A 27,891-nucleotide genomic window follows, 5' to 3' on the forward strand; every position below is an offset into this window, starting at 1 on the left:
ATTATCAGTGTGTACAGGTTGTCGGCCCATTATCAGTGTGTACAGGTTGTCGGCTCATTATCAGTGTGCACAGGTTGTCGGCCCATTATCAGTGTGTACAGGTTGTCGGCACATTATCAGTGTGTACAGGTTGTCGGCCCATTATCAGTGTGTACAGGTTGTCGGCTCATTATCAGTGTGCACAGGTTGTCGGCACAGGTATAGATCTTCTTTCGGGAGGAGCGCAATACGGGGCGTGGTTCTAATCCACATCATGGGCGGGGCTTACGATGACGATAGCAATGATTCTGTTTTCTAGTTTTTTGCTCTTGGTGGGCGTGGCCGTTTGCCCTCAGTAAAGATGGCGGATACCATAGATATCTGTACCTAAAGAAACATGGCCGCTCTTCTGACCTGATGGCCTCTGAGATCAGCGTCACGTGACGTGTGCGGAATAGTAAAGATGGCGGCGTCCGGCGCTGTACGTGGTGCCCGGTATTTGGCGGAGCGGATCCGGGCAGAGAAGCGGGCGACTGGCGGGCGTGAGGTGAGCGGCCTGCTGCAGTAATATGGGCGCCACAGGGAGCAGGAAGGGGCGACTTCCTATGTAATGTCCTCTGCAGTGCTGGCCTCACAAGAGCGAGGACTGAGGGCGAGGGGCTATATGGAGGGGCCCTGCCCCCCCCAGAGGGGTTATATGGAGGTTATATGGAGGGGCCCTGCCCCCCCCCCCAGAGGGGTTATATGGAGGGGCCCTGCCCCCCCCAGAGGGGCTATATGGAGGGGCCCTACCCCCCCCAAAGGGGATATATGGAGGGGCCCTGCCCCCCCCAGAGGGGTTATATGGAGGGGCCCTGCCCCCCCCAGAGGGGTTATATGGAGGGGCCCTGCCCCCCCAGAGGGGTTATATGGAGGGGCCCTGCCCCCCCCCAGAGGGCTTATATGGAGGGGCCCTGCCCCCCCCAGAGGGGTTATATGGAGGGGCCCTGCCCCCCAGAGAGGGGTTATATGGAGGGGCCCTGCCCCCCAGAGAGGGGTTGTATGGAGGGGCCCTGCCCCCCAGAGAGGGGTTATATGGAGGGGCCCTGCCCCCCAGAGAGGGGTTATATGGAGGGGCCCTGCCCCCCAGAGAGGGGTTATATGGAGGGGCCCTGCCCCCCAGAGAGGGGTTATATGGAGGGGCCCTGCCCCCCAGAGAGGGGTTATATGGAGGGGCCCTGCCCCCCCCAGAGGGGTTATATGGAGGGGCCCTCCCCCCCCCCCCCGAGGGGTTATATGGAGGGGCCCTGCCCCCCCCCGAGGGGTTATATGGAGGGGCCCTGCCCCCCCCGAGGGGTTATATGGAGGGGCCCTGCCCCCCCCGAGGGGTTATATGGAGGGGCCCTGCCCCCCCCAGAGGGGTTATATGGAGGGGCCCTGCCCCCCCCAGAGGGGTTATATGGAGGGGCCCTGCCCCCCCCAGAGGGCTTATATGGAGGGGCCCTGCCCCCCCCAGAGGGCTTATATGGAGGGGCCCTGCCCCCCAGAGAGGGGTTGTATGGAGGGGCCCTGCCCCCCAGAGAGGGGTTGTATGGAGGGGCCCTGCCCACCAGAGAGGGGTTGTATGGAGGGGCCCTGCCCCCCATTGAGGGGTTGTATGGAGGGGCCCTGCCCCCCAGAGAGGGGTTATATGGAGGGGCCCTGCCCCCCAGAGAGGGGTTATATGGAGGGGCCCTGCCCCCCAGAGAGGGGTTATATGGAGGGGCCCTGCCCCCCAGAGAGGGGTTATATGGAGGGGCCCTGCCCCCCAGAGAGGGGTTATATGGAGGGGCCCTGCCCCCCCGAGAGGGGTTATATGGAGGGGCCCTGCCCCCCCCCAAAGGGGTTATATGGAGGGGCCCTGCCCCCCCCCAGAGGGGTTATATGGAGGGGCCCTGCCCCCCCCAGAGGGCTTATATGGAGGGGCCCTGCCCCCCAGAGAGTGGTTATATGGAGGGGCCCTGCCCCCCCAGAGGGGTTATATGGAGGGGCCCTGCCCCCCCAGAGGGGTTATATGGAGGGGCCCTGCCCCCCCAGAGGGGTTATATGGAGGGGCCCTGCCCCCCCCCCCCATAGGGGTTATATGGAGGGGCCCTGCCCCCCAGAGAGGGATTATATGGAGGTTATATGGAGGGGCCCTGCCCCCCAGAGGGGTTTTATGAAGGGGCCCTGCCCCCCAGAGGGGTTATATGGAGGGGCCCTGCCCCCCAGAGAGTGGTTATACGGAGGTTATATGGAGGGGCCCTGCCCCCCAGAGGGGTTATATTGAGCGGCCCTGCCCCCCAGAGGGGTTATATGGAAGGGCCCTGCCCCCCAGAGGGGTTATATGGAGGGGCCCTGCCCCCCCAGAGGGGTTATATGGAGGGGCCCTGCCCCCCCCAGAGGGGTTATATGGAGGGGCCCTGCCCCCCCAGAGGGGTTATATGGAGGGGCCCTGCCCCCCCCCCCATAGGGGTTATATGGAGGGGCCCTGCCCCCCAGAGAGGGATTATATGGAGGTTATATGGAGGGGCCCTGCCCCCCAGAGGGGTTTTATGGAGGGGCCCTGCCCCCAAGAGGGGTTTTATGGAGGGGCCCTGCCCCCAAGAGGGGTTTTATGGAGGGGCCCTGCCCCCAAGAGGGGTTTTATGGAGGGACCCTGCCCCCAAGAGGGGTTTTATGGAGGGGCCCTGCCCCCAAGAGGGGTTTTATGGAGGGGCCCTGCCCCCCCCAGAGGGGTTTTATGGAGGGGCCCTGCCCCCCCCAGAAGGGTTATATGGAGGGGCCCTGCCCCCCCCCAGAGGGGTTATATGGAGGGGCCCTGCCCCCCCCAGCGGGGTTATATGGAGGGGCCCTGCCCCCCCCCAGAGGGGTTATATGGAGGGGCCCTGCCCCCCCCAGAGGGGTTATATGGAGGGGCCCTGCCCCCCCCCAAAGGGGTTATATGGAGGGGCCCTGCCCCCCCCCAAAGGGGTTATATGGAGGGGCCCTGCCCCCCCCAGAGGGGTTATATGGAGGGGCCCTGCCCCCCCCCCCCAGAGGGGTTATATGGAGGGGCCCTGCCCCCCCCCCCCCCAGAGGGGTTATATGGAGGGGCCCTGCCCCCCCCCCCCCAGAGGGGTTATATGGAGGGGCCCTGCCCCCCCCCCAGAGGGGTTATATGGAGGGGCCCTGCCCCCCCCCCAGAGGGGTTATATGGAGGGGCCCTGCCCCCCCCCCCCAGAGGGGTTATATGGAGGGGCCCTGCCCCCCCCCCGAGGGGTTATATGGGGGGGCCCCGCCCCCCCCCCCCCCAGAGGGGTTATATGGAGGGGCCCTGCCCCTCCCCCCCCCCCCAAGGGGTTATATGGAGGGGCCCTGCCCCCCCCCCCCCCCCAGAGGGGTTATATGAAGGGGCCCTGCCCCCCCGAGGGGTTATATGGAGGGGCCCTGCCCCCCCGAGGGGTTCTATGGAGGGGCCCTGCCCCCCCGGAGAGGGGTCTTATGGAGGGCTTCCCGCTGTACGTTTGAGTTATATTGTTTGTCACGTGATCCTTCTTCTTCCCGCAGACTCCGCCCCTTCACGCCGCGCTGCGGGAGTTGCGCAGTTGGGTTGTGCGCCAGGATTCTGAACTTGTGCTCATAAATAAACCTTCTGGGCTTTCTACCCACGGTGAGTTTTTTGGGGCGTGCCAACGTGAGCTCCGCTCCCATGTCTGTCCGCCATCATGCGCCATGTCTTCTGTCACCCACAGGTGGCCCCTCGGTGCAGCACAGCGTCACCTCTCTGCTCCCAGCGTTGTCAGAGATGCTGTTTGGAAGAGGAGCGGAGCCGCTGCGGGCGTGCCATCGCCTGGACAAAGACACGTCTGGAGCATTAATTCTGGCCCGGAGCGCAGAGGCGGCAGAGCGCATCCAGAGACTAATGCGGGAGCGCAGGGTCCAGCGGGTGTACTGGTGAGCGCAAGAGCCCCGCCCCCTACTAGTGACATCACCAACGTGACCTCGTGATCGGGCACAAGATCCACACACCTTATACTAGTGACATCTGTTACTGCTGACAACCTGCCTGTATATCCTGTCTGAGAGGTAGTCACAGCCCCGCCCCCTGCTGATGACATCACTGATATAATGACATGTGATCAGACATGAGATCACACACCTTATACTACAGGAGCATCTATTACTGCTGACAACCTGCCTGTATATCCTGTCTGAGAGGTAGTCACAGCCCCGCCCCCTGCTGATGACATCACTGATATAATGACATGTGATCAGACATGAGATCCACACTCCTTATACTACAGGAACATCTATTCATCTATTACTGCTGACAACCTGCCTGTATATCCTGTCTGAGAGGTAGTCACAGCCCTGCCCCCTGCTGATGACATCACTGATCTAATGACATGTGATCAGACATGAGATCACACACCTTATACTATAGGAACATCTATTACTGCTGACAACCTGCCTGTATATCCTGTCTGAGAGGTAGTCACAGCCCCGCCCCCCGCTGATGACATCACTGATCTAATGACATGTGATCAGACATGAGATCACACACCTTATACTACAGGAACATCTATTACTGCTGACAACCTGCCTGTATATCCTGTATGAGAGGTTGTCACAGCCCCGCCCCCTGCTGATGACATCACTGATATAATGACATGTGATCAGACATGTGATCACACACCTTATACTACAGGAACATCTATTACTGCTGACAACCTGCCTGTATATCCTGTCTGAGAGGTTGTCACAGCCCCGCCCCCTGCTGATGACATCACTGATATAATGACATGTGATCAGACATGAGATCACACCCCTTATACTACAGGAACATCTATTACTGCTGACAACCTGCCTGTATATCATGTCTGAGAGGTTGTCACAGCCCCGCCCCCTGCTGATGACATCACTGATATAATGACATGTGATCAGACATGAGATCACACACCTTATACTACAGGAACATCTATTACTGCTGACAACCTGCCTGTATATCCTGTCTGAGAGGTAGTCACAGCCCCGCCCCCTGCTGATGACATCACTGATATACTGACATGTGATCAGACATGAGATCACACACCTTATACTACAGGAACATCTATTACTGCTGACAACCTGCCTGTATATCCTGTCTGAGAGGTAGTCACAGCCCCGCCTCCTGCTGATGACATCACTGATATAATGACATGTGATCAGACATGAGATCACACACCTTATACTACAGGAACATCTATTACTGCTGACAACCTGCCTGTATATCCTGTATATGAGGTAGTCACAGCCCCGCCCCCTGCTGATGACATCACTGATATACTGACATGTGATCAGACATGAGATCACACACCTTATACTACAGGAACATCTATTACTGCTGACAACCTGCCTGTGTATCCTGTCTGAGAGGTAGTCACAGCCCCGCCCCCTGCTGATGACATCACTGATATAATGACATGTGATCAGACATGAGATCACACACCTTATACTACAGGAACATCTATTACTGCTGACAACCTGCCTGTATATCCTGTCTGAGAGGTTGTCACAGCCCCGCCTCCTGCTGATGACATCACTGATATAATGACATGTGATCAGACATGAGATCACACACCTTATACTACAGGAACATCTATTACTGCTGACAACCTGCCTGTATATCCTGTCTGAGAGGTTGTCACAGCCCCGCCCCCTGCTGATGACATCACTGATATAATGACATGTGATCAGACATGAGATCACACACCTTATACTACAGGAACATCTATTACTTGCTGACAACCTGCCTGTATATCCTGTCTGAGAGGTAGTCACAGCCCCCGCCCCCTGCTGATGACATCACTGATATAATAAAATGTGATCAGACATGAGATCACACACCTTATACTACAGGAACATCTATTACTGCTGACAACCTGCCTGTATATCCTGTCTGAGAGGTAGTCACAGCCCCGCCCCCTGCTGATGACATCACTGATATACTGACATGTGATCAGACATGAGATCACACACCTTATACTACAGGAACATCTATTACTGCTGACAACCTGCCTGTATATCCTGTCTGAGAGGTAGTCACAGCCCCACCCCCTGCTGATGACATCACTGATATAATGACATGTGATCAGACATGAGACCACACACCTTATACTACAGGAACATCTATTACTGCTGACAACCTGCCTGTATATCTTGTCTGAGAGGTTGTCACAGCCCCGCCCCCTGCTGATGACATCACTGATATAATGACATGTGATCAGACATGAGATCACACACCTTATACTACAGGAACATCTATTACTGCTGACAACCTGCCTGTATATCCTGTCTGAGAGGTTGTCACAGCCCCGCCCCCTGCTGATGACATCACTGATATAATGACATGTGATCAGACATGAGATCACACATCTTATACTACAGGAACATCTATTACTGCTGACAACCTGCCTGTATATCCTGTCTGAGAGGTAGTCACAGCCCCGCCCCCTGCTGATGACATCACTGATATAATGACATGTGATCAGACATGAGATCACACACCTTATACTACAGGAACATCTATTACTGCTGACAACCTGCCTGTATATCCTGTCTGAGAGGTTGTCACAGCCCCGCCCCCTGCTGATGACATCACTGATATAATGACATGTGATCAGACATGAGATCACACACCTTATACTACAGGAACATCTATTACTGCTGACAACCTGCCTGTATATCCTGTCTGAGAGGTAGTCACAGCCCCACCCCCTGCTGATGACATCACTGATATACTGACATGTGGTCAGCCATGAGATCACACACCTTATACTACAGGAACATCTATTACTGCTGACAACCTGCCTGTATATCCTGTCTGAGAGGTATTCACAGCCCCGCCCCCTGCTGATGACATCACTGATATACTGACATGTGATCAGACATGAGATCACACCCCTTATACTACAGGAACATCTATTACTGCTGACAACCTGCCTGTATATCCTGTCTGAGAGGTAGTCACAGCCCCGCCCCCTGCTGATGACATCACTGATATAATGACATGTGATCAGACATGAGATCACACACCTTATACTACAGGAACATCTATTACTGCTGACAACCTGCCTGTATATCCTGTCTGAGAGGTAGTCACAGCCCCGCCCCCTGCTGATGACATCACTGATATAATGACATGTGATCAGACATGAGATCACACCCCTTATACTACAGGAACATCTATTACTGCTGACAACCTGCCTGTATATCCTGTCTGAGAGGTAGTCACAGCCCCACCCCCTGCTGATGACATCACTGATATACTGACATGTGGTCAGCCATGAGATCACACACCTTATACTACAGGAACATCTATTACTGCTGACAACCTGCCTGTATATCCTGTCTGAGAGGTAGTCACAGCCCCGCCCCCTGCTGATGACATCACTGATATAATGACATGTGATCAGACATGAGATCACACACCTTATACTACAGGAACATCTATTACTGCTGACAACCTGCCTGTATATCCTGTCTGAGAGGTAGTCACAGCCCCGCCCCCTGCTGATGACATCCACTGATATAATGACATGTGATCAGACATGAGATCACACACCTTATACTACAGGAACATCTATTACTGCTGACAACCTGCCTGTATATCCTGTATGAGAGGTAGTCACAGCCCCGCCCCCTGCTGATGACATCACTGATATAATGACATGTGATCAGACATGAGATCACACCCCTTATACTACAGGAACATCTATTACTGCTGACAACCTGCCTGTATATCCTGTCTGAGAGGTAGTCACAGCCCCGCCCCCTGCTGATGACATCACTGATATAATGACATGTGATCAGACATGAGATCACACACCTTATACTACAGGAACATCTATTACTGCTGACAACCTGCCTGTATATCATGTCTGAGAGGTAGTCACAGCCCCGCCCCTGCTGATGACATCACTGATATAATGACATGTGATCAGACATGAGATCACACACCTTATAACTACAGGAACATCTATTACTGCTGACAACCTGCCTGTATATCATGTCTGAGAGGTAGTCACAGCCCCCGCCCCCCTGCTGATGACATCACTGATATAATGACATGTGATCAGACATGAGATCACACACCTTATACTACAGGAACATCTATTACTGCTGACAACCTGCCTGTATATCCTGTCTGAGAGGTAGTCACAGCCCCACCCCCTGCTGATGACATCACTGATATAATGACATGTGATCAGACATGAGATCACAAACCTTATACTACAGGAACATCTATTACTGCTGACAACCTGCCTGTATATCCTGTCTGAGAGGTTGTCACAGCCCCGCCCCTGCTGATGACATCACTGATATAATGACATGTGATCAGACATGAGATCACACCCCTTATACTACAGGAACATCTATTACTGCTGACAACCTGCCTGTATATCCTGTCTGAGAGGTAGTCACAGCCCCGCCCCCTGCTGATGACATCACTGATATAATGACATGTGATCAGACATGAGATCACACACCTTATACTACAGGAACATCTATTACTGCTGACAAACCTGCCTGTATATCCTGTATGAGAGGTAGTCACAGCCCCGCCCCCTGCTGATGACATCACTGATATAATGACATGTGATCAGACATGAGATCACACACCTTATACTACAGGAACATCTATTACTGCTGACAACCTGCCTGTATATCCTGTCTGAGAGGTTGTCACAGCCCCGCCCCCTGCTGATGACATCACTGATATAATGACATGTGATCAGACATGAGATCCACACACCTTATACTACAGGAACATCTATTACTGCTGACAACCTGCCTGTATATCATGTCTGAGAGGTAGTCACAGCCCCGCCCCCTGCTGATGACATCACTGATATAATGACATGTGATCAGACATGAGATCACACACCTTATACTACAGGAACATCTATTACTGCTGACAACCTGCCTGTATATCATGTCTGAGGAGGTTGTCACAGCCCCGCCCCTGCTGATGACATCACTGATATACTGACATGTGATCAGACATGAGATCACACACCTTATACTATAGGAACATCTATTACTGCTGACAACCTGCCTGTATATCCTGTCTGAGAGGTAGTCACAGCCCCGCCCCTGCTGATGACATCACTGATATAATGACATGTGATCAGACATGAGATCACACACCTTATACTACAGGAACATCTATTACTGCTGACAACCTGCCTGTATATCCTGTCTGAGAGGTAGTCACAGCCCCGCCCCCTGCTGATGACATCACTGATATAATGACATGTGATCAGACATGAGATCACACACCTTATACTACAGGAACATCTATTAATGCTGACAACCTGCCTGTATATCTGTCTGAGAGGTAGTCACAGCCCCGCCCCCTGCTGATGACATCACTGATATAATGACATGTGATCAGACATGAGATCACACACCTTATACTACAGGAACATCTATTACTGCTGACAACCTGCCTGTATATCCTGTCTGAGAGGTAGTCACAGCCCGCCCCTGCTGATGACATCACTGATATAATGACATGTGATCAGACATGTGATCACACACTTATACTACAGGAACATCTATTACTGCTGACAACCTGCCTGTATATCCTGTCTGAGAGGTAGTCACAGCCCCACCCCCTGCTGATGACATCACTGATATACTGACATGTGGTCAGCCATGAGATCACACACCTTATACTACAGGAACATCTATTACTGCTGACAACCTGCCTGTATATCCTGTCTGAGAGGTAGTCACAGCCCTGCCTCCTGCTGATGACATCACTGATATAATGACATGTGATCAGACATGAGATCACACACCTTATACTACAGGAACATCTATTACTGCTGACAACCTGCCTGTATATCCTGTCTGAGAGGTAGTCACAGCCCCCACCCCCTGCTGATGTCATCATGATATAATGACATGTGATCAGACATGAGATCACACACCTTATACTACAGGAACATCTATTACTGCTGACAACCTGCCTGTATATCCTGTCTGAGAGGTAGTCACAGCCCCCGCCCCCTGCTGATGACATCACTGATATAATGACATGTGATCAGACATGAGATCCACACACCTTATACTACAGGAACATCTATTACTGCTGACAACCTGCCTGTATATCCTGTCTGAGAGTAGTCACAGCCCGCCCCCTGCTGATGACATCACTGATATAATGACATGTGATCAGACATGAGATCACACACCTTATACTACAGGAACATCTATTACTGCTGACAACCTGCCTGTATATCTGTCTGAGAGGTAGTCACAGCCCGCCTCCTGCTGATGACATCACTGATATAATGACATGTGATCAGACATGAGATCACACACCTTATACTACAGGAACATCTATTATGCTGACAACCTGCCTGTATATCCTGTCTGAGAGGTCTGTCACAGCCCGCCCCCTGCTGATGGACATCACTGATATTACTGACCTGTGATCAGGACATGAGATACACACCTTATACTACAGGAACATCTATTACTGCTGACAACCTGCCTGTATATCCTGTCTGAGAGGTAGTCACAGCCCGCCCCCTGCTGATGAATCACTGATATAATAAAATGTGATCAGACATGAGATCACACACCTTATACTACAGGAACATCTATTACTGCTGACAACCTGCCTGTATATCCTGTCTGAGAGGTAGTCACAGCCCCGCCCCCTGCTGATGACATCACTGATATAATGACATGTGATCAGACATGAGATCACACACCTTATACTACAGGAACATCTATTACTGCTGACAACCTGCCTGTATATCCTGTCTGAGAGGTAGTCACAGCCCACGCCCCTGCTGATGACATCACTGATATAATGACATGTGATCAGACATGAGATCACACACCTTATACTACAGGAACATCTATTACTGCTGACAACCTGCCTGTATATCCTGTCTGAGAGGTTGTCACAGCCCCGCCCCCTGCTGATGACATCACTGATATAATGACATGTGATCAGACATGAGATCACACACCTTATACTACAGGAACATCTATTACTGCTGACAACCTGCCTGTATATCCTGTCTGAGAGGTAGTCACAGCCCCGCCCCCTGCTGATGACATCACTGATATAATGACATGTGATCAGACATGAGATCACACACCTTATACTACAGGAACATCTATTACTGCTGACAACCTGCTGTTAATATCCTGTCTGAGAGGTAGTCTCAGCCCCCGCCCCTGCTGATGACATCACTGATATAATTGACATGGGATCAGACATGAGATCACACACTTATACTACAGGAACATTATTATGCTGACAACCTGCCTGTATATCTGTCTGAGAGGTAGTCACAGCCCCACCCCCTGCTGAGGCATCACTGTATAATGACATGTGATCAGACATGAGATCACACACCTTATACTACAGGAACAATCTATTACTGCTGAAAACTGCCTGTATATCTGTTGAGAGGTAGTCACAGCCCCCGCCCCCTGCTGATGACATCACTGATATACTGACATGTGATCAGACATGAGATCACACCACCTTATACTACAGGAACATTATTACTGCTGACAACCTGCCTGTATATCCTGTTGAGAGGTAGTCACAGCCCCGCCCCCTGCTGATGACATCACTGATATAATGACATGTGATCAGACATGAGATCACACCCCTTATACTACAGGAACATCTATTACTGCTGACAACCTGCCTGTATATCCTGTCTGAGAGGTAGTCACAGCCCCGCCCCCTGCTGATGACATCACTGATATAATGACATGTGATCAGACATGAGATCACACACCTTATACTACAGGAACATCTATTACTGCTGACAACCTGCCTGTATATCCTGTCTGAGAGGTAGTCACAGCCCCGCCCCCCTGCTGATGACATCACTGATATAATGACATGTGATCAGACATGAGATCACACACCTTATACTACAGGAACATCTATTACTGCTGACAACCTGCCTGTATATCCTGTCTGAGAGGTAGTCACAGCCCCACCCCCTGCTGATGACATCACTGATATAATGACATGTGTCAGCCATGAGATCACACACCTTATACTACAGGAACATCTATTACTGCTGACAACCTGCCTGTATATCCTGTCTGAGAGGTAGTCACAGCCCCGCCCCCTGCTGATGACATCACTGATATAATGACATGTGATCAGACATGAGATCACACACCTTATACTACAGGAACATCTATTACTGCTGACAACCTGCCTGTATATCCTGTCTGAGAGGTAGTCACAGCCCCGCCCCCTGCTGATGACATCACTGATATAATGACATGTGATCAGACATGAGATCACACACCTTATACTACAGGAACATCTATTACTGCTGACAACCTGCCTGTATATCCTGTCTGAGAGGTAGTCACAGCCCCGCCCCCTGCTGATGACATCACTGATATAATGACATGTGATCAGACATGAGATCACACACCTTATACTACAGGAACATCTATTACTGCTGACAACCTGCCTGTATATCCTGTCTGAGAGGTAGTCACAGCCCCGCCCCCTGCTGATGACATCACTGATATAATGACATGTGATCAGACATGAGATCACACACCTTATACTACAGGAACATCTATTACTGCTGACAACCTGCCTGTATATCATGTCTGAGAGGTAGTCACAGCCCCGCCCCCTGCTGATGACATCACTGATATAATGACATGTGATCAGACATGAGATCACACACCTTATACTACAGGAACATCTATTACTGCTGACAACCTGCCTGTATATCCTGTCTGAGAGGTAGTCACAGCCCCGCCCCCTGCTGATGACATCACTGATATAATGACATGTGATCAGACATGAGATCACACACCTTATACTACAGGAACATCTATTACTGCTGACAACCTGCCTGTATATCCTGTCTGAGAGGTAGTCACAGCCCCGCCCCCTGCTGATGACATCACTGATATAATGACATGTGATCAGACATGAGATCACAAACCTTATACTACAGGAACATCTATTACTGCTGACAACCTGCCTGTATATCCTGTCTGAGAGGTTGTCACAGCCCCGCCCCCTGCTGATGACATCACTGATATAATGACATGTGATCAGACATGAGATCACACCCCTTATACTACAGGAACATCTATTACTGCTGACAACCTGCCTGTATATCCTGTCTGAGAGGTAGTCACAGCCCCGCCCCCTGCTGATGACATCACTGATATAATGACATGTGATCAGACATGAGATCACACACCTTATACTACAGGAACATCTATTACTGCTGACAACCTGCCTGTATATCCTGTATGAGAGGTAGTCACAGCCCCGCCCCCTGCTGATGACATCACTGATATAATGACATGTGATCAGACATGAGATCACACACCTTATACTACAGGAACATCTATTACTGCTGACAACCTGCCTGTATATCCTGTCTGAGAGGTTGTCACAGCCCCGCCCCCTGCTGATGACATCACTGATATAATGACATGTGATCAGACATGAGATCCACACACCTTATACTACAGGAACATCTATTACTGCTGACAACCTGCCTGTATATCATGTCTGAGAGGTAGTCACAGCCCCGCCCCCTGCTGATGACATCACTGATATAATGACATGTGATCAGACATGAGATCACACACCTTATACTACAGGAACATCTATTACTGCTGACAACCTGCCTGTATATCCTGTCTGAGAGGTAGTCACAGCCCCGCCCCCTGCTGATGACATCACTGATATAATGACATGTGATCAGACATGAGATCACACACCTTATACTACAGGAACATCTATTACTGCTGACAACCTGCCTGTATATCCTGTCTGAGAGGTAGTCACAGCCCCACCCCCTGCTGATGACATCACTGATATAATGACATGTGATCAGACATGAGATCACACACCTTATACTACAGGAACATCTATTACTGCTGACAACCTGCCTGTATATCCTGTCTGAGAGGTAGTCACAGCCCCGCCCCCTGCTGATGACATCACTGATATAATGACATGTGATCAGACATGAGATCACACACCTTATACTACAGGAACATCTATTACTGCTGACAAACCTGCCTGTATATCCTGTCTGAGAGGTAGTCACAGCCCCGCCCCCTGCTGATGGACATCACTGATATAATGACATGTGATTCAGACATGAGATCACACACACCTTATACTACAGGAACATCTATTACTGCTGACAACCTGCCTGTATATCCTGTCTGAGAGGTAGTCACAGCCCCGCCCCCTGCTGATGACATCACTGATATAATGAACATGTGATCAGACATGAGATTCACACACCTTATACTACAGGAACATCTATTACTGCTGACAACCTGCCTGTATATCCGTCTGAGAGGTAGTCACAGCCCCACCCCCTGCTGATGACATCACTGATATACTGACATGTGTCAGCCATGAGATCACACACCTTATACTACAGGAACATCTATTACTGCTGACAACCTGCCTGTATATCCTGTCTGAGAGGTTGTCACAGCCCCGCCCCCTGCTGATGACATCACTGATATAATGACATGTGATCAGACATGAGATCACACACCTTATACTATAGGAACATCTATTACTGCTGACAACCTGCCTGTATATCCTGTCTGAGAGGTAGTCACAGCCCCGCCCCCTGCTGATGACATCACTGATATAATGACATGTGATCAGACATGAGATCACACACCTTATACTACAGGAACATCTATTACTGCTGACAACCTGCCTGTATATCCTGTCTGAGAGGTAGTCACAGCCCCGCCCCCTGCTGATGACATCACTGATATAATGACATGTGATCAGACATGAGATCACACACCTTATACTACAGGAACATCTATTACTGCTGACAACCTGCCTGTATATCCTGTCTGAGAGGTAGTCACAGCCCCGCCCCCTGCTGATGACATCACTGATATAATGACATGTGATCAGACATGAGATCACACACCTTATACTACAGGAACATCTATTACTGCTGACAACCTGCCTGTATATCCTGTCTGAGAGGTAGTCACAGCCCCGCCCCCTGCTGATGACATCACTGATATAATGACATGTGATCAGACATGAGATCACACACCTTATACTACAGGAACATCTATTACTGCTGACAACCTGCCTGTATATCCTGTCTGAGAGGTAGTCACAGCCCCACCCCCTGCTGATGACATCACTGATATAATGACATGTGATCAGACATGAGATCACACACCTTATACTACAGGAACATCTATTACTGCTGACAACCTGCCTGTATATCCTGTCTGAGAGGTAGTCACAGCCCCGCCCCCTGCTGATGACATCACTGATATAATGACATGTGATCAGACATGAGATCACACACCTTATACTACAGGAACATCTATTACTGCTGACAACCTGCCTGTATATCCTGTCTGAGAGGTAGTCACAGCCCCAGCCCCCTGCTGATGACATCACTGATATAATGACATGTGATCAGACATGAGATCACACACCTTATACTACAGGAACATCTATTACTGCTGACAACCTGCCTGTGTATCCTGTCTGAGAGGTAGTCACAGCCCCGCCCCCTGCTGATGACATCACTGATATAATGACATGTGATCAGACATGAGATCACACACCTTATACTACAGGAACATCTATTACTGCTGACAACCTGCCTGTATATCCTGTCTGAGAGGTAGTCACAGCCCCCGCCCCCTGCTGATGACATCACTGATATAATGACATGTGATCAGACATGAGATCACACACCTTATACTACAGGAACATCTATTACTGCTGACAACCTGCCTGTATATCCTGTCTGAGAGGTAGTCACAGCCCCGCCCCCTGCTGATGACATCACTGATATAATGACATGTGATCAGACATGAGATCACACACCTTATACTACAGGAACATCTATTACTGCTGACAACCTGCCTGTATATCCTGTCTGAGAGGTTGTCACAGCCCCGCCCCCTGCTGATGACATCACTGATATACTGACATGTGGTCAGACATGAGATCCTCACACCTTATACTACAGGAACATCTATTACTGCTGACAACCTGCCTGTGTATCCTGTCTGAGAGGTAGTCACAGCCCCGCCCCCTGCTGATGACATCACTGATATAATGACATGTGATCAGACATGAGATCACACACCTTATACTACAGGAACATCTATTACTGCTGACAACCTGCCTGTATATCCTGTCTGAGAGGTTGTCACAGCCCCGCCCCCTGCTGATGACATCACTGATATACTGACATGTGATCAGACATGAGATCACACACCTTATACTACAGGAACATCTATTACTGCTGACAACCTGCCTGTATATCCTGTCTGAGAGGTAGTCACAGCCCTGCCCCCTGCTGATGACATCACTGATATAATGACATGTGATCAGACATGAGATCCACACCTTATACTACAGGAACATCTATTACTGCTGACAACCTGCCTGTATATCCTGTCTGAGAGGTAGTCACAGCCCCACCCCCTGCTGATGACATCACTGATCTAATGACATGTGATCAGCCATGAGATCCACACACCTTATACTACAGGAACATCTATTACTGCTGACAACCTGCCTGTATATCCTGTCTGAGAGGTTGTCACAGCCCCGCCCCCTGATGAAGACATCACTGATATAATGACAATGTGATCAGACATGAGATCACACACCTTATACTACAGGAACATCTATTACTGCTGACAACCTGCCTGTTATATCCTGTCTGAGAGGTAGTCACAGCCCCGCCCCCTGCTGATGACATCATCTGATATAATGACATGTGATCAGACATGAGATCACACACCTTATACTACAGGAACATCTATTACTGCTGACAACCTGCCCTGTATATCCTGTCTGAGAGAGGTTGTCACAGCCCCTCCCCCTGCTGATGACATCACTGATATATCTGACATGTGGTCAGACATGAGATCCTCACCACTTTATACTACAGGAAACATCTATACTGCTGACAACCTGCCTGTGTATCCTGTCTGGAGAGGGTAGTCACAGCCCCGCCACCCTTGCTGATGACATCACTGATATAATGACATGTGATCAGACATGAGATCACACACCTTATACTACAGGAACATCTAGTACTGCTGACAACCTGCCTGTATATCCTTCTGAGAGGTTGTCACAGCCCCGCCCCCTGCTGATGACATCACTGATATACTGACATGTGATCAGACATGAGATCACACACCTTATACGACAGGAACATCTATTACTGCTGACATACCTGCCTGTATATCCTGTCTGGAGAGTAGTCACAGCCCTGCCCCCTGCTGATGACATCACTGAATAATGACATTGTGATCAGACATGAGATCACACAGCTTATACTACAGGAACATCTATTACTTGCTGACAACCATCCTGTATATCCTGTCTGAGAGGTAGTCACAGCCCCGCTCCTGCTGATGACATCAATCGGATATAATGACATGTGATCAGCCATGAGATCCACACACCTTATACTACAGGAACATCTAATTACTGCTGACAACCTGCCTGTATATCCTGTCTGAGAGGTTGTCACAGCCCCGCCCCCTGCTGATGACATCACTGATATAAAGACATGTGATCAGACATGAGATCACACACCTTATACTACAAGGAACATCTATTACTGCGGACAACCTGCCTGTATTTCCTGTCTGAGAGGTAGTCACAGCCCCGCCCCCTGCTGATGACATCACTGATATAATGACATGTGATCAGACATGAGATCACACACCTTATACTACAGGAACATCTATTACTGCTGACAACCTGCTGTATCATGTCTGAGAGGTAGTCACAGCCCCGCCCCCAGCTGATGACATCACTGATATAATGACATGTGATCAGACATGAGATCACACACCTTATACTACAGGAACATCTTTTACTGCTGACAACCTGCCTGTATATCCTGTATGAGAGGTAGTCACAGCCCACCGCCCCTGCTGATGACATCACTGATATACTGACATGTGATCAGACATGAGATCACACTCCATATACTACAGGACATCTTTTACTGCTGACCAACCTGCCTGTAAATCCTGTCTGAGAGGTAGTCACAGCCCCGCCCCCTGCTGATGACATCACTGATATAATGACATGTGATCAGACATGAGATCACACACTTTATACTACAGGAACATCTATTACTGCTGACAACCTGCCTGTATATCATGTCTGAGAGGTGTCACAGCCCCGCCCCCTGCTGATGACATCACTGATAAAATTCATTAAATACCAATTAATATTATATCACATTATTTAACAAATTCCTTCTGTTGCTGCTGACAGCAGATCAGGACTGATCCCTCAGGTTGTCTTGCAGGCGTCTGTCTGGGGGTCCCCACCCCTCTGGAGGGAATTGGGTGACATTCCGATCCTGAGAATGAGACCCCGGTCCTCAGAGACATTATAAGGTGAGGGCTGACGCTGTGCGGCACAGTCTCCAGATGCTCAAGTCTCTGTCCCCCCCCTCCTCAGATTTCTCTGTACCCCCCTTTCCCCCTCCTCAGATGTCTCTGTACCCCCCCTTTCCCCCTCCTCAGATGTCTCTGTACCCCCCCTTTCCCCTCCTCAGATGTCTCTTGTACCCCCCTTTCCCCTCCTCAGATGTCTCTGTAGCCCCCCTTCCCCCTCCTCAGATCGCTGTACCCCCCCCTTTCCCCCCCCTCAGATTGTCTCTGTTACCCCCCTTTCCCCTCCTCAGATGTCTCTGTATGCCCCCCTTTCCTTCCCCTCCTCAGATCTCTGTACCCCCCCTTCCCCCTCTCAGATGTCTCTGTACCCCCCCTCCTCAGATGTCTTCTGTACCCCCCTTTCCCCCTCCTCAGATTGTCTTCTGTACCCCCCCTTCCCCCTCCTCAGATGTCTCTGTACGCCCCCCCTTTCCCCCTCCTCAGATGTCTCTGTACCCCCCCCTTTCCCCCTCCTCAGATTGTCTCTGGACCCCCCTTTCCCCTCCTCAGATGTCTCTGTACCCCCCCTTTCCCCCCCCTCAGATGTCTCTGTACCCCCCCTTTCCCCCTCTCTCAGGATGTCTCTGTACCCCCCCCTTTCCCCCTCGCTCATATGTCTCTGTACCCCCCCCCTTTCCCCCTCCTCAGATGTCTCTGTACCCCCCCTTTCCCCCTCCTCAGATGTCTCTGTACCCCCCCTTTCCCCCTCCTCAGATGTCTCTGTAGCCCCCCTTTCCCCCTCCTCAGATCTCTGTACCCCCCCTTTCCCCCTCCTCAGATGTCTCTGTACCCCCCCTCCTCAGATGTCTCTGTACCCCCCCCTTTCCCCCTCCTCAGATGTCTCTGTACCCCCCCTTTCCCCCTCCTCAGATGTCTCTACCCCCCCTTTCCCCCTCCTCAGATGTCTCTGTACCCCCCCCTTTCCCCCTCCTCAGATGTCTCTGTACCCCCCCCTTTCCCCCTCCTCAGATGTCTCTGTACCCCCCCTTTCCCCCTCCTCAGATGTCTCTGTACCCCCCCTTTCCCCCCCCTCAGATGTCTCTGTACCCCCCCTTTCCCCCTCCTCAGATGTCTCTGTACCCCCCCTTTCCCCCTCCTCAGATGTCTCTGTACCCCCCCTTTCCCCCTCCTCAGATGTCTCTGTACCCCCCTTTCCCCCTCCTCAGATGTCTCTGTACCCCCCCCCCCCTTTCCCCCTCCTCAGATGTCTCTGTACCCCCCCCCTTTCCCCCTCCTCAGATGTCTCTGTACCCCCCCTCCTCAGATGTCTCTGTACCCCCCCTTTCCCCCTCCTCAGATGTCTCTGTCCCCCCCCTTTCCCCCCCCTCAGATGTCTCTGTACCCCCCCTTTCCCCCCCCCCTCAGATGTCTCTGTACCCCCCCCTTTCCCCCTCCTCAGATGTCTCTGTCCCCCCCCTTTCCCCCTCCTCAGATGTCTCTGTACCCCCCCTTTCCCCCTCCTCAGATGTCTCTGTACCCCCCCCCTCCTCAGATGTCTCTGTAGCCCCCCTTTCCCCCTCCTCAGATGTCTCTGTACCCCCCCTTTCCCCCTCCTCAGATGTCTCTGTACCCCCCCCTTTCCCCCTCCTCAGATGTCTCTGTACCCCCCCTTTCCCCCTCCTCAGATGTCTCTGTACCCCCCCTTTCCCCCTCCTCAGATGTCTCTGTACCCCCCCTCCTCAGATGTCTCTGTAGCCCCCCTTTCCCCCTCCTCAGATGTCTCTGTACCCCCCCTTTCCTCCTCCTCAGATGTCTCTGTACCCTCCCTCCTCAGATGTCTCTGTACCCCCCCTTTCCCCCTCCTCAGATGTCTCTGTACCCCCCCTTTCCCCCTCCTCAGATGTCTCTGTACCCCCCCCTTTCCCCCTCCTCAGATGTCTCTGTACCCCCCCCCTTTCCCCCTCCTCAGATGTCTCTGTACCCCCCCTTTCCCCCTCCTCAGATGTCTCTGTACCCCCCCTCCTCAGATGTCTCTGTAGCCCCCCTTTCCCCCTCCTCAGATGTCTCTGTACCCCCCCCCTTTCCCCCTCCTCAGATGTCTCTGTACCCCCCCCTTTCCCCCTCCTCAGATGTCTCTGTACCCCCCCTTTCCCCCTCCTCAGATGTCTCTGTACCCCCCCTCCTCAGATGTCTCTGTAGCCCCCCTTTCCCCCTCCTCAGATGTCTCTGTACCCCCCCTTTCCTCCTCCTCAGATGTCTCTATCCCCGCGGTTCCGGGTCTCGGCGGACGGTTCTGTGCTGAGGCGTCGTGTCAGTGGTTCTGCTCATGAGGCGGTGACACAGTACAGGACGCTAGAGAAGTCATCTGGAGCGTCGTTACTGGAGCTGCGGCCGCTCACAGGTAGGAGTCTGTGTGGTAACCTCGCCCACAGAGCTGACACTGTTGGGGGGGGGCCCTGTATACAGAGGAGACGAGAGGCGCAGCAGGTTTATCACCCCAGGCACTGTAATGAGGCTGAGCCAGATTAGATATAGGTGGGAGCAGTGTGTGGCAGAGCTTCGACCTCTTTGTGTCTGCGCTCGGGCCTCCGTGGCTGCGCTCGGGCCTCCGTGGCTGCGCTCGGGCCTCCGTGTCTGCACTGTGTGTGGCGGAGCTCGGGCCTCTGTGTCTGCGCTGTGTGTGGCGGAGCTCGGGCCTCCGTGTCTGCGCTCTGTGTGGCGGAGCTCGGGCCTCTGTGTCTGCGCTGTGTGTGGCGGAGCTCGGGCCTCTGTGTCTGCGCTGTGTGTGGCGGAGCTCGGGCCTCTGTGTCTGCGCTGTGTGTGGCGGAGCTCGGGCCTCCGTGTCTGCGCTCTGTGTGGCGGAGCTCGGGCCTCTGTGTCTGCGCTGTGTGTGGCGGAGCTCGGGCCTCTGTGTCTGCGCTGTGTGTGGCGGAGCTCGGGCCTCTGTGTCTGCGCTGTGTGTGGCGGAGCTCGGGCCCCCGTGGCTGCGCTCTGTGTGGCGGGGCTCGGGCCCCCGTGGCTGCGCTCTGTGTGGCGGGGCTCGGGCCTCCGTTGCTGCGCTCTGTGTGGCGGGGCTCGGGCCTCCGTTGCTGCGCTCTGTGTGGCGGGGCTCGGGCCTCCGTGTCTGCGCTGTGTGTGGCGGAGCTCGGGCCTCCGTGTCTGCGCTGTGTGTGGCAAAGCTCGGGCCTCCGTGTCTGCGCTGTGTGTGGCGGGGCTCGGGCCTCTGTGTCTGCGCTGTGTGTGGCGGAGCTCGGGCCTCTGTGTCTGCGCTGTGTGTGGCGGAGCTCGGGCCCCCGTGGCTGCGCTCTGTGTGGTGGGGCTCGGGCCCCCGTGGCTGCGCTCTGTGTGGTGGAGCTCGGGCCCCCGTGGCTGCGCTCTGTGTGGCGGAGCTCGGGCCCCCGTGGCTGCGCTCTGTGTGGCGGAGCTCGGGCCTCCGTGTCTGCGCTGTGTGTGGCGGGGCTCGGGCCCCCGTGGCTGCGCTCTGTGTGGCGGGGCTCGGGCCTCCGTTTCTGCGCTCTGTGTGGCGGGGCTCGGGCCCCCGTGGCTGCGCTCTGTGTGGCGGGGCTCGGGCCTCCGTTGCTGCGCTCTGTGTGGCGGGGCTCGGGCCTCCGTTGCTGCGCTCTGTGTGGCGGGGCTCGGGCCTCCGTGTCTGCGCTGTGTGTGGCGGAGCTCGGGCCTCCGTGTCTGCGCTGTGTGTGGCAAAGCTCGGGCCTCCGTGTCTGCGCTGTGTTTGGCGGGGCTCGGGCCTCTGTGTCTGCGCTGTGTGTGGCGGGGCTCGGGCCTCCGTGTCTGCGCTGTGTGTGGCGGAGCTCGGGCCTCCGTGTCTGCGCTCTGTGTGGCGGAGCTCGGGCCTCTGTGTCTGCGCTGTGTGTGGCGGAGCTCGGGCCCCCGTGGCTGCGCTCTGTGTGGTGGGGCTCGGGCCCCCGTGGCTGCGCTCTGTGTGGTGGGGCTCGGGCCCCCGTGGCTGCGCTCTGTGTGGCGGGGCTCGGGCCCCCGTGGCTGCGCTCTGTGTGGCGGAGCTCGGGCCTCCGTGTCTGCGCTGTGTGTGGCGGGGCTCGGGCCCCCGTGGCTGCGCTCTGTGTGGCGGGGCTCGGGCCCCCGTGGCTGCGCTCTGTGTGGCGGGGCTCGGGCCCCCGTGGCTGCGCTCTGTGTGGCGGGGCTCGGGCCTCTGTGTCTGCGCTCTGTGTGGCGGGGCTCGGGCCTCCGTTTCTGCGCTCTGTGTGGCGGGGCTCGGGCCTCCGTTTCTGCGCTCTGTGTGGCGGAGCTCGGGCCTCCGTGTCTGCGCTGTGTGTGGCGGGGCTCGGGCCCCCGTGGCTGCGCTCTGTGTGGCGGGGCTCGGGCCCCCGTGGCGGCGCTCTGTGTGGCGGGGCTCGGGCCCCCGTGGCTGCGCTCTGTGTGGCGGGGCTCGGGCCTCTGTGTCTGCGCTCTGTGTGGCGGGGCTCGGGCCTCCGTTTCTGCGCTCTGTGTGGCGGGGCTCGGGCCTCCGTTGCTGCGCTCTGTGTGGCGGGGCTCGGGCCTCCGTTGCTGCGCTCTGTGTGGCGGGGCTCGGGCCCCCGTGGCTGCGCTCTGTGTGGCGGGGCTCGGGCCCCCGTGTCTTGTGTCTGATCTCACGTGAAGCCGTCTCTCTCTAGGAGTGAAGCATCAGCTCCGGGCTCACCTCGCCATGGCTTTGAACTGTCCTGTTCTTGGAGACCACAAGTATTCCCACTGGGGGCGCCTGGCTCCGCAGGTAATTGCTGTGTGTGTGCACGCTCCCTGAGTATTGTGCTGGTACTAATCCCTCCCTCCCTCTGTACAGAAGCTGCCGCAGCCCCTGCTCCGCGCCCTCGGCCTGACGTCACCGCAGACCCGCTCCCTTCTCCTCCATCTTCATGCTGCCCAGATCACACTGCCATCCACCGCTGGGCGTGACCCCGTTGTTTTGCACTGTTCTCCCCCTAAACACTTCCTGAGGACTCTCCGTAAACTGCAGATCCCGGCCCCCCGCCTGCAGCACAGTGAGGACCCCCCAGAAGACGAGGCCACTTAGACTGTGGAGGGGAGTGGGAAGATTTTATTTAACATTAGACAATAAAAACCTTCAAGCATAGTAAGCCCAGAGAAAGATGGCGGCGCTCATCATCATCAGGGCGTTGATGTTCACCAGCCGGGCGTGTTTGGGGTCCTCTTGAATATTGGGGAGCACACGGTCCTGTGGAGTGGAATGGTGGAGCCCTGTGGAGAGAACAAGCGGCTTCATGGGATCTGGAAATAAAACGTCACTTCCTGTTACCTTGAGATAAATGGGGAAGGGGGGGGGGTGGTCTCTGGTGGCAGTGTTCAGGCCCCGTCCAGTAAAGTGGGGGGGGGTGGTCTCTGGTGGCAGTGTTCAGGCCCCGTCCAGTAAAGTGGGGGGGTGGTCGGTCTCTGGTGGCAGTGTTCAGGCCCCGTCCAGTAAAGTGGGGGGGGGTGGTCTCTGGTGGCAGTGTTCAGGCCCCGTCCAGTAAAGTGGGGGGGTGGTCTCTGGTGGCAGTGTTCAGGCCCCGTCCAGTAAAGTGGGGGGGGTGGTCTCTGGTGGCAGTGTTCAGGCCCCGTCCAGTAAAGTGGGGGGGTGGTCTCTGGTGGCAGTGTTCAGGCCCCGTCCAGTAAAGTGGGGGGGGGGGGGGGGGGTCTCTGGTGGCAGTGTCCAGGCCCCGTCCAGTAAAGTGGGGGGGGGGGGTCTCTGGTGGCAGTGTTCAGGCCCCGTCCAGTAAAGGGGGGGGGGGGGGGGGTCTCTGGTGGCAGTGTTCAGGCCCCGTCCAGTAAAGTGGGGGGGGGGGGGGGGTCTCTGGTGGCAGTGTTCAGGCCCCGTCCAGTAAAGTGGGGGGGGGGGGTCTCTGGTGGCAGTGTTCAGGCCCCGTCCAGTAAAGGGGGGGGGGGGGGGGGTCTCTTGTGGCAGTGTTCAGGCCCCGTCCAGTAAAGGGGGGGGGGGGGGGGGTGGTCTCTGGTGGCAGTGTTCAGGCCCCGTCCAGTAAAGGGGGGGGGTCTCTTGTGGCAGTGTTCAGGCCCCGTCCAGTAAAGTGGGGGGGGGGTCTCTGGTGGCAGTGTTCAGGCCCCGTCCAGTAAAGGGGGGGGGGGGGGGGGGGGGTCTCTGGTGGCAGTGTTCAGGCCCCGTCCAGTAAAGTGGGGGGGGGGGGGTCTCTGGTGGCAGTGTTCAGGCCCCGTCCAGTAAAGTGGGGGGGGGGGGGTCTCTGGTGGCAGTGTTCAGGCCCCGTCCAGTAAAGGGGGGGGGGGGGGGGGGTCTCTTGTGGCAGTGTTCAGGCCCCGTCCAGTAAAGGGGGGGGGGGGGGGGTGGTCTCTGGTGGCAGTGTTCAGGCCCCGTCCAGTAAAGGGGGGGGGGGGGGTCTCTTGTGGCAGTGTTCAGGCCCCGTCCAGTAAAGGGGGGGGGGGGGTGGTCTCTGGTGGCAGTGTTCAGGCCCCGTCCAGTAAAGTGGGGGGGGGGGGGGGGTGGTCGTCTCTGGTGGCAGTGTTCAGGCCCCGTCCAGTAAAGGTGGGGGGGGGGGGTGGTCTCTGGTGGCAGTGTTCAGGCCCCGTCCAGTAAAGTGGGGGGGGGGGGGTGGTCTCTGGTGGCAGTGTTCAGGCCCCGTCCAGTAAAGTGGGGGGGGGGGGGGGTGGTCTCTGGTGGCAGTGTTTCAGGCCCCGTCCAGTAAAGTGTGGGGGGGTGGTCGTCTCTGGTGGCAGTGTTCAGGCCCCGTCCAGTAAAGGTGGGGGGAGGGAGGGTGGTCTCTGGTGGCAGTGTTCAGGCCCCGTCCAGTAAAGTGGGGGGGGGGGGGGTGGTCTCTGGTGGCAGTGTTCAGGCCCGTCCAGTAAAGTGGGGGGGGGGGGGTTGGTTCTGGTGGCAGTGTTCAGGCCCCGTCCAGTAAAGTGTGGGGGGGGGGGGTTGTGGTCTCTGGTGGCAGTGTTCAGGCCCCGGTCCAGTAAAGTGGGGGGGGGGGGTGGGGTGGTCTCTGTGGCAGTGTTCAGGCCCCGTCCAGTAAAGTGGGGGGGGGGGGGGGTGGTCTCTGGTGCAAGTGTTCAGGCCCCGTCCAGTAAAGTGGGGGGGGGGGGGTGTCTCTGGTGGCAGTGTTCAGGCCCCGTCCAGTAAGAAAGTGGGGGGGGGGGGGGTGGTCTCTGGTGGGCAGTGTTCAGGCCCCGTCCAGTAAAGTGGGGGGGGGGGGGTGGTCGTCTCTGGTGGCAGTGTTCAGGCCCCGTCCAGTAAAGGTGGGGGGGGGAGGGTGGTCTCTGGTGGCAGTGTTCAGGCCCCGTCCAGTAAAGTGTGGGGGGGGGGGTGGTCTCTGGTGGCAGTGTTCAGGCCCGTCCAGTAAAGTGGGGGGGGGGGGGTGGTCTCTGGTGGCAGTGTTCAGGCCCCGTCCAGTAAGTGGGGGGGGGGGGGGGGGGTGGTCTCTGGTGGCAGTGTTCAGGCCCCGTCCAGTAAAGTGGGGGGGGGGGGGGTGGTCTCTGGTGGCAGTGTTCAGGCCCCGTCCAGTAAAGTGGGGGGGGGGGGGGTGGTCGTCTCTGGTGGCAGTGTTCGGCCCCGTCCAGTAAAGGTGGGGGGGGGGGGGGGTGGTCTCTGGTGGCAGTGTTCAGGCCCCGTCCAAGAAAGTGGGGGGGGGGGGGTGGTCTCTGGTGGCAGTGTTCAGGCCCCGTCCAGTAAAGTGGGGGGGGGTCTTGGTGGCAGTGTTCAGGCCCCGTCCAGTAAAGTGTGGGGGGGGGGGGGGGTGGTGGTCTCTTCTGGTGGCAGTGTTTGGCCCCGTCCAGTAAAGTGGGTGGGGGGGGGGGGTCTCTGGTGGCAGTGTTCAGGCCCCGTCCAGTAAAGGAGGGGGGGTCTCTGGTGGCAGTGTTTAGGCCCCGTCCAGTAAAGTGTGTGGGGGGGGGGGGGGGGGGGGGGCGGGTCTCTGGTGGCAGTGTTCAGGCCCCGTCCAGTAAAGTGGGGGGGGGGGGGGTGGTGGTCTCTTCTGGTGGCAGTGTTTGCCCCGTCCAGTAAAAGTGTGTGGGGGGGGGGGGTCTCTGGTGGCAGTGTTCAGGCCCCGTCCAGTAAAGGAGGGGGGGTCTCTGGTGGCAGTGTTTAGGCCCCGTCCAGTAAAGTGTGTGGGGTGGGGGGGGGCGGTCTCTGGTGGCAGTGTTCAGGCCCGCCCCGTCCAGTAAAGTGTGGGGGGGGGGGGGTCTCTGGTGGCAGTGTTCAGCCCCGTCCAGTAAAGTGGGGGGGGGGGGGGGGGTCTCTGGTGGCAGTGTTCAGGCCCCGTCCAGTAAAGTGGGGGGGGGGGGGGGGGTCTCTGGTGGCAGTGTTCGGCCCCGTCCAGTAAAGTGGGGGGGGGGGTGGTCTCTGGTGGCAGTGTTCAGGCCCCGTCCAGTAAAAGTGGGGGGGTGGTCTCTGGTAGCAGTGTTCAGGCCCCGTCCAGTAAAGTGGGGGGGTGGTCTCTGGTGGCAGTGTTCAGGCCCCGTCCAGTAAATGGGGGGGGGGGGTGGTCTCTGGTGGCAGTGTTCAGGCCCCGTCCAGTAAATGGGGGGGGGTGGTCTCTGGTGGCAGTGTTCAGGCCCCGTCCAGTAAAGTGGGGGGGGGGTCTCTGGTGGCAGTGTTCAGGCCCCGTCCAGTAAATGGGGGGGGGGGGGGGTGGTCTCTGGTGGCAGTGTTCAGGCCCCGTCCAGTAAAGGGGGGGGGGGGGTGGTCTCTGGTGGCAGTGTTCAGGCCCCGTCCAGTAAAGGGGGGGGGGTGGTCTCTGGTGGCAGTGTTCAGGCCCCGTCCAGTAAAGGGGGGGGGGGGGGGTGGTCTCTGGTGGCAGTGTTCAGGCCCCGTCCAGTAAAGGGGGGGGGGGGTCAGAGGTAATGCACCGTCCATGTAGCTTGATTATGGAAATTGGGCGTCGGGCCTGTAGCCCCCGTGTAATCATGAGGAGAACGTGGCCCCGGCTGATGGGACATGCTGGTGTCTACTGGGGCTCGGTCTCATCCATACATCTCATTACTTTCCTCCTGTAGTAGAATATTCCAACGTTGCCTCAGGGTCCTACTGGCCATAAGGGGGCACTCCAACCGCTCTGAGAATGGAGCCCCAGCCTCCATCTACTTGTATGACAGGGAAGAGGTTATTGTGTCTCCTACCTGAAGTCCCCATCTCCTCACGTGGCTCCTGACTGTGGCGGAGGCTGAACACCAGGCGATGGAGCTGTGAAGAGACAGGCAGCGTGAGGGACCATTCAGACCATGGTGGCTCTTACAGCTGGGTTCTACTACATCAGATCTCTGCCGGTTCATTGTGTACTGGGCAGGGGCCACCTACCTGGAAGGTGCTGCATGATGCCAGATTCTGTACCATGGTCATCAGGGTGCACGTGGGTGCTGGAAATCCACAACACTCATCACCATCTGGGCAGGAAGTTAGGAAAGGGTAGAGTGCTGGAGACCGAGGAGCCAAAGGTGAGGGTGCAGACGGGGCAGAGCCTGTACCTACCTGTGTGAGGCCGCGGTATGCTGGTGGTAACTGTTGGCTTT

General features: G+C 55.3%; 2 protein-coding genes and 1 long non-coding RNA gene across 4 annotated transcripts in view; 2 read left to right on the forward strand and 1 right to left on the reverse strand.

The window, feature by feature from the left end:
- Positions 1-27,891, forward strand: part of LOC121008516 (TBC1 domain family member 10B-like) — a 959,042-nt gene that overhangs the window by 879,818 nt on the left and 51,333 nt on the right. The gene's annotated exons all lie outside the window — the stretch shown is intronic.
- RPUSD4 (RNA pseudouridine synthase D4) lies at positions 321-23,607 on the forward strand. 2 transcript variants are annotated; one of them, XM_040441148.1, is made up of 5 exons: positions 321-526; positions 3,526-3,628; positions 3,711-3,919; positions 18,338-18,426; positions 20,659-20,692. In XM_040441148.1, the coding sequence occupies exons 1-3, from the start codon at positions 443-445 to the stop codon at positions 3,914-3,916; spliced, it is 393 nt and encodes a 130-aa protein (XP_040297082.1). In that variant the 5' UTR covers positions 321-442; the 3' UTR covers positions 3,917-3,919; positions 18,338-18,426; positions 20,659-20,692. The 2 variants fall into 2 exon arrangements, with proteins under 2 accessions (XP_040297082.1, XP_040297081.1); XM_040441147.1 differs by lacking the exons at positions 321-526; positions 3,526-3,628 and adding exons at positions 23,037-23,134; positions 23,204-23,607 and having other exon boundaries at positions 3,895-3,919; positions 20,659-20,806.
- LOC121008532 lies at positions 23,441-27,825 on the reverse strand. The gene is made up of 2 exons (XR_005780592.1): positions 27,502-27,825; positions 23,441-23,619 (listed from the first exon to the last, which is right to left on the reverse strand). It is a non-coding gene; the product is annotated as an uncharacterized LOC121008532 (long non-coding RNA).

This window comes from Bufo bufo, chromosome 7, assembly GCF_905171765.1.
Source record: "Bufo bufo chromosome 7, aBufBuf1.1, whole genome shotgun sequence".
Lineage (NCBI taxonomy): Eukaryota > Metazoa > Chordata > Amphibia > Anura > Bufonidae > Bufo > Bufo bufo.